The following is a 15,810-nucleotide window of genomic DNA, read 5'->3' on the forward strand; positions in this document are numbered from 1 at the left end:
TCATAATTTTGAGATCTTTTTATAAGACTTGCTTCAAAGCTAAAGAATGTTAAGGATAGGCTTGGTTTCTTTGATGCTCTGTCACATAAACACTCAGTCGTGGTGTTAGTCCAAATCGAGCCCGGGATCTTTTTCAAAATGGAAAGATCTAGGATAGGCGGCCAATAATTAATTTGGTTGTTAGAATCAAAATAGAGATCAATTGCACCTTAGATCAACAAATCATAACATCCATAGTAGTGTTTCGCCTTGTATTTGTGTCATGAATAATGCTTGTACTATGATATCTCTTTCTGAAGAAACATTTGAATTAATGCCTTCAACCCAAAGACCTGCTACATTTTCTTCTATTGGAGCATTATACTGGCGTTCTTCTCTTGTATTTCTCTTTTTAATCCATATATTAAGATTTTCATATGAATTGTAATTATTCAATTTATGAAATATTTTTGCATACGGATAATCTTCAAAAATCTTCATTAATTTACTTATAACAACTTCTGACAATTGGACATGGTTAACAGTTTGAATTCTATTTTGTAGTTCGTTGTTGCGGTTGTAGAAGTATAGTTGGAAATACCTTTGTGTCCTATCTAATGGGATTAATTCTGGTAATTCGTGGTAAATTTGTCCTTAAGCTCTAAATATATAAACTCCATTTCTATTTGATGCCAAGTCCCTGTCCAAGTTGACTCCAAGAGAAGTGAATGCAAAAAGGTTGTAATAAAGTCTGATGTTTCTTTGAAATTCCATAGTATTTTTTGATTCAGATATGAACAAATTTAATAATTCTTCTAGTATGTATGTTGAAGATAGCTTGACCTTTCCTTTTTCGTAAAAAGGTTGGAGACTCATATTGAAATTTCTTTGCTCCATAATATGTGCATATAGGTATATTTTTCAATTTATGGAGATGAGAGCATATATGTTCATATAGAATTTCATCTATAAAGATATTTGAGAATATTAGTTTTAAATAAGGATCAACATTGGGCATCTTTTTATTATTATTTGTATGTTTATATTCTATAACTTACCTTTGTATCGGTGGTTAAAAAAAAAAATTATCTTCTTGTTGGCATGATTCTAACTATGCTCTACATAGCCATTTTAGTTTTTATTTCTTTGTACTGAAACTGCTTTCACTGCATGTTCCTTCTATATGCTCTATATTTTCCAATTCATTTTTTCTTCTTCATTCTGTCATTTTTCTATTGTGTTTTGTTTTTTGTTCGTATGTCATTTTATTGTAATTCTTGTGAACCTGTTTAATTTTCATGTTAAATTATTTTATCTATTAAATAAAAAATTATAAAAATTATTTAAAGTAAAACTTATTAAAAGTTAAGTACCATATTTTACCGAGTTTATTATTGTTTTAAAATTTTTAACATATATAACATACAACAAAAAAAATATCAAGTTCAAAATATTGAACTCAAAAATTTGAAAGATTCCAAGAACTGGTAAAGCTTAGTTTTGGACATATGAATAAATATATGCATGTAAATAATTTTTTGAAGCAAAAGAGATTAAGAAGAAGAGCAAAATATTTAAAAAGGAAATAAAAATTACCTTCAACAATGTCAACAAGACTTAAGAAGCCAGACTTGAGCAATGCTTGAAGAATTTGTGTAAGTGACTAAGTAAGAAATAAAATAAAATAAAGAAAAGCCCATATTAGATAAGCAGTACATTATATTTAAATTAGCACAGAGCTTGAATTGTTGCACTGTCAGGATTGCTCAGGTGGGCTTTAGATAATAAATAACAGATTTTTGTATGTTGATTTAACAGAAGATTCATCATGTTGTGATATTTTCTGCTTGAATACAACAGCACTGTATACGTTTGTCCGATAGGAATGTAATGCTAACATTCATGCACCAAAATAACTGGCAATCGTAATGTCTAATATAGTATCACTGCTGTGAGAATATCACCTTTCAATTTCAAAATAAAAATGGATTTTTCCAAAGGTGGAAAAATCATAAGTTATCAATACTAAAATTGACTTTAAAAAGCCACATAAAATCCTCACAAAAGTCTAACAAAATTAGAAGAACATAATATTTTTTTTTTAAAGTACAAGTGCGCATAAATAATAACGTATTGGTTCACGTAAGAGTGCGCATAAAATACTAAAAAGAATTATTTATATTCAAGCAAGTTTCAACAATACTAGTGTGACCGTTACAGATGTATGGAGTCAAAAAAAATAAATTATTTAAAATTTGCTTTAAAAAGCCACATTAAATCTTTATAAAAGCACCCAAAATTCACTCAAACAAAATCAGAATTTACTGAAAAGAAGTAGAAGAACACAAAAATTTTATATTGTAATAGTGCAGAAAATGGAAAAAAAACATTTATTAACCTTCCTTCTTTATGATTATGATTTATGCTTCAAGAAAAATAAACTTATATCTCAACCAAAATATCTAAGAATAATCAAAATAATTTGTGTGTATTATTAGTAGTATTTATATAAAAATGGCTACATTAAAATCTTAATTCAAATATAATTCTAATTCTAATTCAATTAAACTTAAAATATATAAATTAAGTGATCCAATGAAATTTAAACTGTATAACATAATGTAGGTAAATAAATTAATATAGATAACGTAGTTAACAATTCTAAAAAAATTTTCTTTAATGTAGGTATCAAATTTTTTTAACAATTGCAAATAAATTATATTTCTAATTTCTTTAACAATTCTATTTGCTTTAACATAAGTTTTCAAAGCGATATATAATATTTGCATGTATTTAACTTTATTCTTATCAATAATAATTTTAAATAATTTTCTTTAACAATTCTAAATAAATTAGGTATGCAATTTTGTTAATAATTCTAAATAATTTTGATTAAAGGCTCTTTTAGTAATTTATTTCATCATTTCTCTTTTATTTTTATATATTTTAGAATATAATATTTAACTGATTTTAATAGAATAATATATAAAGACAATTTAGTAAATTTGCTTGTTTTTCTACCTTCGCACTTTTATATATATTATGATAAATAATATGCTACATACTTGATTTAAAGTATTTTTTACAGTATTTTAAAAATAATATTTTTATAATAAAAATATATTAAAAATATTTAAAATAAAAATAAATAATTTTATTTAAATCTAATAAAGTTTTATATTTTAGTTCTTGGGTAAATATTAATATTTAAAATTTTTTATTTTCTTTTTGGATTTTTATCTAGGAAAATACATAAAAACTTATAATATATTTATAAAAATCAATTAAAATTTTATTTTCTAAAATAATCAATTTAATAGTAAATATTGATAGCAGATTCTTTTTAAAAAAAAATTTACTATCCATATATATAATTTGAAAGAGACTGAAATATAAAATTAAATATTTCAATATTAAAAAGTATCCGCCTCTGGCAAGAGAAGTTAGACATCAGTAGTATTCTTTTTATGAACATCAGTAGTATTTATTTTAGAAGAAAAAAATGTAAAATATCCGTTAGTAATTATTCAAAGCAGTTTCTAATTAAGGAACTAAACTTGTTAACAGATTTCCTAATTTAAGAAGGAAAAAAAAACTGAAAAAGAAAAAAGAAAGCCATAGGAATTCTAAAATCGTAGGATTTCAAACGCAAGTACGAATATAAATCTGGACGGTCAACCTCATCTCTCTCTCTCTTACTCCTCACAAAACCTTGGAAGAGAGAGAAAGTTCGAAAAAAGAAAAGAAAAAGAGAAGAGGAGAAAAGGAGCCAACGAAGAAAATAACTTTTTTGTTTGGAGAGAGAGAGAAGGGAGTTGTTTGGTTCCTCGGAATCTATCTGTTAGTCCTTCTCTCTTTCTCGTCTGAAACTTTCTCGAGAAACTACCCAGAAAAGAGAAACAGCCCAAAAGAAAGAAATTTAAAAAAGAACTGCAAATTTGGGAGAGAGAGAGAGAGAGAGAGAGAGAGAGAGAGAGAGAAGGATTACAACTTTTTGAAGTTTGGAATTGTTAATTATGGAGTTGGATAGTATTGAATGTGTGTCATCCTCAGATGGGTTAGATGAGGATGAGATCCATCACCACAATCTGCATAATCATAATAATAATCATCATCATCATCTCCACCATCAATTTCCCTCATCAAAGTCTTACAATGCCACAACCAACAACAACAATAATAACAACAACAACAACAATAACACACACAATGTTGTGGGTCCAACATCGATCGCTCCTGCCACTAGTGTTCATGAGTTGCTTGAATGTCCTGTTTGTACTAATTCTATGTATCCACCTATACATCAGGTAATTACGCCATAAATAGATGTCTATTCTTTATAGGTATTATTTTTTCTTAATGTTGTTTGCTTATCGGTTGTTTTGGGGAATTTTTGTTGAGTTTATTTGATTCGAGTAGATTTGAATAATTGGGTTTTGTTAGATATGGGTGATGATTCTCGCATGTTCATGTATATAGGTTTTCTGTTTGCTTGATTGTTAGTTTTTCTGTCTACAGTTGTTTTCTTGAATGCATTATGTTGTTCGAGTTAATTTAATAACTGGGTCTTTTATCCTTTTTCCGAATGATTGATACGACAGGATTGTTCAGTTGTTTAGTACACCAATGAAAGAGAGGGAATCAGATTTTGAGTAATGTATCTTGTTGTCTTTCAATTGTGCTTTTATGAAGTGAAGAAACATTGGTGAATAGCGGAATTATGGGAGTTGTGATGAACCAAAGTGTTTGATTGTCTGATATTTTGGTTACTGGTTGAACCTGGAGGCAGTGATATTAGTTTGGGGTTTGAGTTGTGTTTCCGATGGTTATCCGGTTGATTCTCAGATATTGCAATTTATCTTCCATGTTTTAGTTACTTATTTTAAAGGAAGAATCAGATACAGTGAAAGACTCTTTTATTGATTTACTTAGTTGTACTGTGCCTGGTTAGTAGTGGATTTATGAACTTTAAGAGAAAAAACCAAAAGAGCATTGGAAAATTCTATATGTGAACTTGATTTTACAAATGAGGATCATTCTCCACTAGGAAGTTTGATACTAAAAGGCTCCCAGTTTCCTTATGCTTGATGAAGTATTCTTCATACATATTCCTTACTCCAGCTTGTGTGCCAATATGTATACTTAGCTGTACAAATAAGCTTCTAACTTTTTCAATTTCTTACGTGTATCCATTTATCTAGCCATGAATTCCTCATGAATGTATATGTTTATGTTATCATGTGTAGTTGGGCTGTTAGTACTGGGAGATGTCCTCCATGTCTTAAAACAGATTATACATTGTCTAAGTAGATTCTGTCTAAAGGTGATATGGTTTAATTAGTTCAATTTGTGATGATCTGTGAGTATTCCAATGTCATGATGTTTTTCTCTAGCACTTGCAAAACTAGTGAACTGGCCATCTCTGCAAGATATTTGGCCCATCTTGTAATGGATATGCTTTTCCTGGGATTGTACTTCCTTTAGTTAACCTTCTTTTGCTTTCAAGTATCAGTGTTATTTTGCTGCTCTTATTTATTTCAATATTAGTGATGATATTTCAAATGCTAAAGGGATGTATTTTCCAACAAATGAAGAATTTGTCTGGAATTTTCATATTTAGTTTCATTATTCGAAATTGATGGCATTAACAAGTTTGTTTTCACTTGCTAAGTATACTTGTTAAATATGTGACTCTTATGTTGAGAGTCTTTCCTGTGTACTATCTCGTTCAAGCAATATAGTTCGTTTTTCCTTTCGTGCTCTAGAGTGCATCATAGTTGCGAGATTAAGACCCACCCATATTTTATTGCACTGATGATTTCTTGGAATTTAGATGATTGCACCATCTTGCCTTCTCATGAAAGACTGACCCCTTCATATGCATATGAATATTCCGCCACTCTCTTGGTCTTATTTAACTATGCCTGCAATGATATCAAAGTGCCTTCTTTTAAGTTTTGAGAGGATGCAAATGTTATGAGTTGACTAAAGCATTTATACATATACGTACTTGTGCTGTGGTGTACATTACAAATGTTTTGTTTTGCAGTGTCATAATGGACACACACTGTGTTCCACCTGTAAAACAAGGGTACATAACAGGTGCCCTACTTGTAGACAAGAGCTTGGAGATATTAGGTGTTTGGCACTGGAGAAGGTAGCCGAGTCACTTGAATTGCCCTGCAAATATTATAACTTGGGGTGCCCAGAGATATTTCCATATTACAGTAAACTTAAGCATGAGGCAGTTTGCAACTTTAGGCCATATAATTGCCCTTATGCTGGATCAGAATGTTCAGTTGTTGGAGATATTCCTTTCCTAGTTTCTCATTTGAGGGATGACCACAAGGTGGACATGCACACAGGATGTACTTTCAACCATCGTTATGTGAAGTCAAATCCCCGTGAGGTGGAGAATGCCACTTGGATGTTGACGGTAATTTTAGCATTGCATTTTAGATTCTATATATTTTTTGAAGTAATTAAACAATATTGTGATGTGCCATATATGTGCATGTTGATTAGTGTCATGTTTAAATGCAGTAAAATCTTTTATGGCGTATTACAAATACTACCTGAGGTTTAGTGTGACAAACACTGGAGTCTCTCCCTTTTAAATATTTTAGCCCCTGTAATTTGGTAACATGGAAAATGGGGCAGTTTCTTGGTCCATGAGGAACGAAATTAAGGATTTTATTTTAGATTAGTCCTTGACTTCTATAATTTGACCAAGATTTAGCCTCTAAATCTAAAAGTCCCATCACACTTTAGTTCCTGAGTTTTTCAGTTTTATAAAACTCTGTCTAGTAGTTAATATTTATAACCTTAACTACAGTATATTGAAGCTGGAAGGACGCAAATACTTCTAGTTCAAACTTAGGGGAATGTAATAATCATCCAAGGTATTAATTGTTAAATTAGGTGGTGAAGACATGTCTACTTGTTAATCATCACTTCTGAATATTCTGGTGGAAGATCTGTATACTTTAATGTATTCCTAAGCACTTTGACAGGATCAAGTGCATCAACTGATCATTATGATCAAATACCTTATATGAGAACAGAGCTTGGAGAGAGAGGATGTGGTATGATACTTAATAAGAGTCTATTGAAAAATTATTAGGCATGTCTGTACAATAATGGGTGGAATACTGTCTCAAAATGAATAGATCACCAAGACCTGCAGATTTACTGTGTAACTTATTTATTTTACTAGTCTGATTGCCCTTTTTGATATGGTTCTCAAATCCTGAATCATGGTGACTTGTTGATATTTTATCAGGTCTTCCATTGTTTTGGCCAATATTTCTGCCTTCACTTTGAAGCCTTCCAGCTTGGCATGGCGCCTGTTTACATGGCATTCCTCCGTTTCATGGGTGACGAGACTGAGGCACGTAATTATAGCTACAGCCTTGAGGTTGGGGCCAATGGCAGGAAGCTTATTTGGGAGGGTACACCAAGAAGTGTCCGAGATAGCCACAGGAAGGTAAGGGATAGTCACGATGGTCTCATTATTCAAAGAAATATGGCTCTTTTCTTCTCTGGAGGGGATAGGAAGGAACTGAAGCTTAGAGTTACTGGGAGGATATGGAAGGAACAACAAAATTCTGAAGCTGGTGTGTGCATGCCAAACCTTTGTAGCTAAAGCAAGTGATTTTTGATAACATTTTCAAGATTTGTGTGTGGGACTGTTTCTTCTTGTTGTGTTGTATGTATCTCACCCATCCTCTGTCCTGGAATGTTGTGATGATGGATGGTAGTCTTTCACTATACAACTTGTATAATAAGCAGCTTTTCTTTTGTCACATTTCCCTTCATCTTTTTGGTCTGATAAGTACCAAAGAGAGATGAAGCCGATTTTTGGAGTGTGTTTTTTGCTTAAAATTGCTCGCCTCTGTAAATGATGATATAAGTGCTGTTTGGACTTTGGATATACCGAGTACTTGATTCTAAAGGAAATAATACAAACAGAGATACTATTTCAAGTCTTCTTCTAGAAACTAATTTATTTATACTTTTTTAAAAAAAAATATGTATTTTCGTCTTTTAATGAGATGTGAAATTATTACAAAAAACACTATTTAAATTGTTGCATAACGCATGCTATTTTATAGTTTGATTTGACTTTATTTTAGAAGTAATTACTATTTGCTTTTATGTTTTTTTATATTATACTAATTATTTTTTAATATAGAAGACAATTTATAAATAAAATAAATACATAGGACAATTTATATATTACATAAAATATTAAGAGACAAATAGTATAAAACTAAATCTAATTAACGAATTATTAATGGAAATTCTAGTGGAAGACATTTTTGGTATAAAATTATAAAATAAAAGAATGAAAAAATATAATTTTTAAATGTTAGGGAATAAGTAATATAATATGGAAAAACATATGAGATAAATAGTAATTACCTCTTTATTTTGTACAGTAAACTAATTTCTTGTTCTTAATAAAAATGATATATCAGCATATTGACCAACCATGTTAGATTGGATTACTAATATGAGGGCTATTTTATGGAACGATATAAATATAATTAAAGTGGCGAACGAACGATATAAAAATAAGATTAGAGTAGTATATATATGAAATGATGTATAAATAGAAGTGAAGTAATGTATTAATGTGATGGAATTCAAGGCGTAAATGAGTCGAGTTGTGTCGAATTTCGAATAACTCGAGCTTAAGCTCGATCTCAAATAAATGAGATCGAGCTAGAGCCAAGTTTTGAAAATTCAAATTTGAACTCTAGCTTATTCAAATCGAGTTTGAATTTAATTGAGCTTGAACAATAAATTTAATTTTTAACATATAAATTAATTAAATAATTTTATAATTATCAATATGCACATAATTATTAGTATTTATATAAAATTATATATTTTTTAAGTATCTATCAATATATATATATATATAATAAAAAAATAATTAATTTATAACAAATAATATAAATATTTTATATTAATTATATATATAAATTCATATTAAAATTATCAAATTTGATTAACTATTATATATTATAACAGGATCAAATTAAAATATATGTCTATATTTGATCTAGTGGATGAGTTATACATTATTTTAGGGTTGCATAATCAAATCTTACTCTCTACATAATAGCAAAAAAAAATAATTTTCAATTAATCTTAAACTCGATTAGGCTCGCAAGGCAACTCGAGTTGGGTATTATGAAACTCGAATTCGAACTCGGCTCGATTAACATCGAGTTAATCTCGAGTATTTTTAAGCCAATCTCGATTAATTTGGGAGTTGGCTCGACTCAACTATACTCCTAGATGAAATGGTATATAAATGTGAGAGACGAAAGTATATAAAAGAAATTTAGATATTTATAATTTTCAAAAAGAAAAAAAATAAAAATTGATTCAAGATACTTTGTTTTGTCTCCAATAAAATCCAAATCAAGCTCTTTGTTCTTAATCTCTTAGCCATCTATATCAAGGCTTCTACATCATACTCAAATACATATTAAGCTTAGCAAACCTAAATGGTTGTTTGGCCATCTACTCCATCAACATCGAACTTCTAATTTGACGACCCTAGTTTATTTTTGTTATATTTGACATAATAAATTAATAAAATAGCTCAGAAACTAGTAGGATTGTCAAACACTCAACGACAATTAAGGATTAATGGACATTCAACTACTACAAAAATGATACTAATTTATCAGTGTCTATTTACTTATTTGCTATACATACTTTGTAATATGGTTATCATTTATTAATCTGACTAATATGGGACTGGATAAAACTTGAAAATGTGGAGGAAGAACAATAAAGTTATATCTAGTATTGACAAATAGTAAATTAAATACATATTATAATAAATTAATCCAATACATAAAATAATTGACAATATCAGGACGAAATCCAGTATTTTATAGATTTTTCATTTGTTTCCAATATCATTAGTAAATAAATGACATTTATATATTAATAATAAAAATATAAGTGATATGCTTTTTGAGAATTAAAATCATTATTTTATAGTAAGTAGCTTATTAATTTAATATTATAAATATATAATTAAAGAAAATTATATTAATTTTTAGAAAGACAATTTATATCATACCTAAAGATATAATAACTAAATTAATTAGATGATAGATAAGAATGAACCCATATCCAAACAAAATTGTACCGATATTGGTAACGTATGAATAGTATAGTACAATATTCATACCCATATATTTTTCCTTTTAAATGAGATCTACACTAGTAGGAATTTAGTTATATATTTAAATTACATATTTGTTTCTTCAAGAATAACAATTATTAATTTTACTTACAAATAATATTTATAAAAAAGATTAGATCAATACTTCCGAGGCAAGGCATATGGGGATCTTAGCTAGTTTATAATATACTAGATTGATAAAAAGAAAAGTTATAATATACTAGTACTTTGATCGTGCTATTATTGTGTTATTCCATTGCATAACTATTTTATTTATTTTATATTCAAAAAATTTATTTTATATATTATATATGTATATTAATATAAAAATAAGTTTTATTTTTACTTTATGATATTTAATTTATATTTATATTAATTTTCTATAAAAATCATGTAATACATTCTCATGAAATTTTTATATTTTTATATGCTAAGATAAATATATATATAAAATATATAAATTTCTTAATTTTAATTTTTTATTTATTTTATTACACTAATAGATTTTCATACATTCAAATAATAATTATTTTTAATAAATAATAATTTTAGAATTTCTACTATTTATTTGCTATTTATTATTATTCTTTGATATCACTTACGTATAGATTAAATTTTTTAATTTATTATATTAGATAATAAATTCTTCAACATGTCACAATTTTTTAAATTATTGTTATGATTCAAGTTTAAAACTCCTATTCTTTTAATATTTTATTAATTTTTTATTTATATAATATATTATATAAATATATATTTTTAGAAAGATAATAAGATTTATTATTAATTTTTAGTAGCTATAATAATTATTATACTATATAATAATCGTATATTTAAATAAATCTCAAATATTATATTCATTATTAGCATTTAAGATCACATTTAATTTTTTTATAAAATTTATAGTTAATATTTTTGTAAAAGTGTGATGTCATTTTTTCATTGGAAGACAATATTGATATGACTTTATAGAATTTTGTTATTTGGAATCTCATGGCAAAATTTGACCTTCTTTATATATATATATATATATTTATTTATTTATTCAAAATTACAATCTTATTAAAATAAAATAAAAATTATTTTAGATATGGTGTAAAGATCAATTTAAATTTTGAATCGGATCAAAGCTGAAAGAGGAGAGGCAAGTTAAGATTCAATTCTTGTTGAACTATAATAAATCATGTGCATGTGCTTGAATCAGCTGTATCAATTGATTTAAACATCAAGAGAAAAGATTTACCAAATATATTGAAGGTGTTTAATCAATATTGAAGGTGTTTAATCCAGAAATTTTATGTAGTTAATAGTTGTTTCTCACTGAATAATTATACTAAAGCATTTGATAAAAACTTAAAAATCAATAATAAATAGTTGATTTATTCTCAATTAGCACATTTATTTTAGGGTTTGTTCCTATCAGCTGATAGCTGATTTGATTTATATATATGGATAACATTATTCTTATTAGAATTTATTAATAAATAATTTATTTTAAACTGATATGATATAATTAAATTTTTGTAATTTATAATAAATAATTATTATTTTGAAATTATTCTTAATATTTTAATAATTATGATATTTACGCATTTAAAATAAAAAAATTTATTAATAAAAATGTTAATTATTTAAACTCTTAATTTTAAAATAAATGTTATAAATATTTTTCTTAATAAAAATAATTAAGATAAACAAAATTAAGTATAATATTCTTAATTATTATAAATAATTCATTAATTTGTATCATCAAAAATAGTATAATAAAATAAAATATATTTATTATATTTTTAATGATCATTTAACATACTAACAACAACTGCTAATAAATTTTACTAAACAATTTAATTTTTCAGTTATTAGCTATTGGCTACCGGCTACTAATTACCAACTATGTTGATAATCAAACCAAAAAGGCTCTTATTCTTAAGTAATTATTTTATTTATGTCATATTTGAATTTCATAATCTTGGATTAATTGGTTCCATCAATCATTCAATTCAAATCAATTGTGTTTCTAGTTTATACTAATGTTTTTTTGCACTTAATTAAAAAGCTGTTGAACTAAATTAAATTAAGTTTTTTAGCTTTTAAGAAAAAAATATAATTTTTATAGCAAATATCATGAAAAAAAATAAATTAAACGAACTAAAGAGTTAATAAATTTAAATATTTTAAAAATTATATTTTTTTTTTGAAATCAATGCTTAAAAATTAAAGTTTAAATTTTTCTATATGGTTTGAATTTAACAAGGATTAAATGATTCACTTTTTTCTTTTGGTGACAAAAAGGAGGGCAAAGCCTTAGAAACAGAAAATATCAATCAAAATATTAGCTTGTGTTCTGCCCAAAGAGCAGGTCTTTGTGGAGAAGCTAATTTAAACCAGCTGGACAAGAGAGAAGAGTATGAACCCCAATAGGAAAATGAAAGCTGGTCTTGGCCAACCAATCAGCACACATATTGATGTCTCTTGGAATATACTTGATAGTCACTTGCCAATCCTCGTTAGATAAAATTTGGCGCAAGCGATTAGAAAGAGTGTGTTGAGGACCACTAACAATCTCACGCGCCCGTAACTATGTATTCAGCATCAGTCCCCAACTGAACTGAACTTTCTTAAATCCCATTGAATTAACCAAATCAAGCCCTGTTATTGCAGCCCAAAGTTACTGCACTTAGAGAAGAGCAACAACCAATGTGATAACAGAAACCTGCCACCCGAGCTCAACTATGATCCTCAATCAAACCACCCGCAATAGCATCCTCTGAGAACAAGTTTGTTGCTCCATCAGTGTTGATCTTGACGAGGTGTAAAGGAGGTTCCCATTTGCAACTCTAGTTACTGTATCTAGCACGACCATGATGGATCATACAATGAACCGCAATAGCGCTAGTTCTCTTAGTGACTTGGCGGAAAATAAAAGACATAGGATTTTCCTGGTCAATCTGAGTAGCATAAAATATTTTACAATTCTACCATCCTAAACTGACCAGCAAGTAATACCAGAGAGTAAACTCCACGTTGCACTACTACTAGCCATTCCATGCTTCCGGTCAAGATTCCAAAGTAACCCATCATTTAGATCCAAAGAGAAAAACACACCCTAATTAGATCTTTTCACAAATCTTTTCCATACAACACTAGCCAAAGGACAATCCCTGATGGCATGAGGAGATGACTCCTCTTGTTGACAGCTTGAACATACGCTAGAGGAAATAATATTTCTATGATTGCATACTACGTTGGTGGGAAGACGGTTTTGAGCTAGCAACTATAAAAAGGATCGAATTTTCTGCTGACGTTCTCATTATCAAGTACCAGCAATGCAATGCCAATTCAGCTCCAATTCAGCAATGCAGTTAAAATGGCAGTCAAAGATAAGCTAGGTTGGATGACTACTGTACGTCAGCAGCAGAAGGAATAAATGGTGCATTGCTAGATACTTTGGTCGTTATTGCCCTTTTGTCATTTAGTTATTTTCTTTCTTTTGGTTGTTATTTCTTTGTGTTTGTATTAGTTGTCATTATGAGTCACAACTTTCTAGAAGGATCCTAGAAATGATTGGACCATAAATAGAGCAAAAGCAATGAGTGAATCATCATGAAAGTTATCAGAATCAATACAATTCTCTATTTATCTTCTTCACCCTTCCTTCTCTATTCTCTACTCTTTCTCATTCCTTCTAATTTCTAAGTTCTTTCTTACTCTACTGCTCATTCTATTATGCAAAGATAGTCATTCTTTCGCTGCTATACTAGTGAGGTGCTTGACTATACGTGAGCCATGTACCTGACAACTTGGTATCAGAGCAATCTGATCCAGATCCTTCTCTCATTGAACTGTTGCAAATGGCAAGAAAGAACCAATCATCTGCTAAGATAGCTCAATCTGAAGCTGCTAAGACAGCTGAAACAGCTAAGGCCACGACAGCTGCTAAGGCTGCCATTACTGTGTCCCACCAGCTGCAAGATCTAGAACGGCATGTTCAGATCCTAGACCAGAGGGGTCAAGAGTTTATGAGAGAGACGTATAGTCAATTGGAAGCACACAGGAGACAACTAGAGGAGCAACATTCTATCCAGCAGGGGATTCAAGCTTCTCAACAAACTATGCAGAAGCAAATGGGTCGGTTATTAGACATGATGAAGGCCTTCACCCATGTCACCCCCAGCCTAGTTTTGCAACAGCCAGCTTAGTCTTTGGGGCCTGTGCTGTCTCCAAAGCAGCCCAACCTTGGTGGTACTAAATCTATGACAGTAGGGAAAGGTATTCTAACTACTACAAAATTCTCTAATATTTTTCATCAAATAGGAGAGTCTAATAATTCTATTGTCCCTAATCAAAGTAGTATTAGAATTTCTTGGATGCCTAAACTAGAGTTGACTCAATTTATAGGAACTAATCTAAGATCTTGGGTAAGAAAATGCTAGAAGTATTTTCAGCTCTATGGAATACCTGAAGAGTAGAAAATTGATTTACCATCTCTCTATTGGGAGAGAAGGCTGATGTGTGGTTCCATGGTTAGCAAGGCCAAAATGGTGAAAAGTCATGGGAAGATTTTGCTGAAGAATTATGCAGGAGGTTTGGGGACCTGAGTGTCACAAATGTGGTTGAGCAATTCAACAAAATCAAGCAAAAAGGTACTACGGAAGAATATTAAGTGAGATTTGAGGAATTGAAGTCCTTAATGCTCAAGCATCACCATTGGCTTAATGAGCATTATTTTATTTCAAGTTTTATTAGTGGTCTCAACAAAGAAATTGAGGCCTGTGGTTAAAATCTTCAGACCCACAACTCTGAATCAAGCCTGTGAACAGGCGAGGTTACAAGAGCAGTCCATCCTAGCAATGTTAAAAAAACAGAACTAGGTACCTAAAGCTAACCTACACCCAAACAAAATTCCTATTAAACCAAATACTAGAGTTTCACCTAAACCAGAAATTAAGCCTTCCTTGAAAAACAATCAACCACTAGCTATAACACCAACCCCAAATGTTGTTAAACCAGTTTCTAGAAATCAACTCACTATAGAAAGTCCAAGCCAAAACCTTAAAAGAAATACAAGACTTTGCTATAGGTGTAGTGACAGGTATTTCACAGGCCATCAATGTAGACCTAAACAATTGAATGCCTTAACAACCATTGAAGAGGAAGAAGAATTGAATAAAGAGGTGGCGGAAGAAGATTATGAAGATCAGAACCTTAAGATATCAATGCATGCCATTGAGTGGAGGGAGGCTGCAAAGTCTTAAAATCAAAGGTGTGGTTAATGGGAAGGAGATAATTATATTAGTGGATAGTGGGAGTACTCACAGCTTTGTAGACTCAAAAATGGTGAAGGAAGTAGGTTTTCAAGCTGTAAAGGCAAGGATATTACGGGTGACAGTGGCCAACAGCCAGAATATCAGTAAGATAAAATGTGAAGGGTTTCCAAGGGTGATGCAAGGGACTGAGTTCAAGTTCAATTTCAAGATTTTGAAATTGAGAGGGCATGACATGGTGCTAGAAGTGGATTGGATGAGGCAATTTAGCCCTATGATGTTTGACTTCAAGAACATGCAACTTTCTTTTGAAAAAGAAGAGTAACAGATTCAGCTTTCTGGTATGAAAGAAAC

The 15,810-nt window shown here is 29.5% G+C and overlaps 1 protein-coding gene across 1 annotated transcript; it reads left to right on the forward strand.

Moving 5' to 3' along the window:
* The first annotated feature begins 3,664 nt into the window (after positions 1-3,664).
* LOC8272429 (E3 ubiquitin-protein ligase SINAT5) lies at positions 3,665-7,910 on the forward strand. Its single transcript, XM_002516628.4, has 3 exons — positions 3,665-4,286; positions 6,029-6,415; positions 7,262-7,910. The coding sequence occupies exons 1-3, from the start codon at positions 3,996-3,998 to the stop codon at positions 7,622-7,624; spliced, it is 1,041 nt and encodes a 346-aa protein (XP_002516674.1). The 5' UTR covers positions 3,665-3,995; the 3' UTR covers positions 7,625-7,910.
* Positions 7,911-15,810: the final 7,900 nt, after the last annotated feature.

The sequence above is a fragment of the Ricinus communis genome, chromosome 1 (assembly GCF_019578655.1).
Source record: "Ricinus communis isolate WT05 ecotype wild-type chromosome 1, ASM1957865v1, whole genome shotgun sequence".
Classification (NCBI taxonomy): domain Eukaryota; kingdom Viridiplantae; phylum Streptophyta; class Magnoliopsida; order Malpighiales; family Euphorbiaceae; genus Ricinus; species Ricinus communis.

Coding starts and splice junctions, on each gene's coding strand:
- LOC8272429 (XM_002516628.4), top strand. CDS start 3,996: ATGGAGTTGGATAGTATTGAATGTGTGTCATCCTCAGATGGGTTAGAT. Junction 4,287..6,028: donor TGTATCCACCTATACATCAG/GTAATTACGCCA, acceptor TTTGTTTTGCAG/TGTCATAATGGACACACACT. Junction 6,416..7,261: donor ATGCCACTTGGATGTTGACG/GTAATTTTAGCA, acceptor ATATTTTATCAG/GTCTTCCATTGTTTTGGCCA.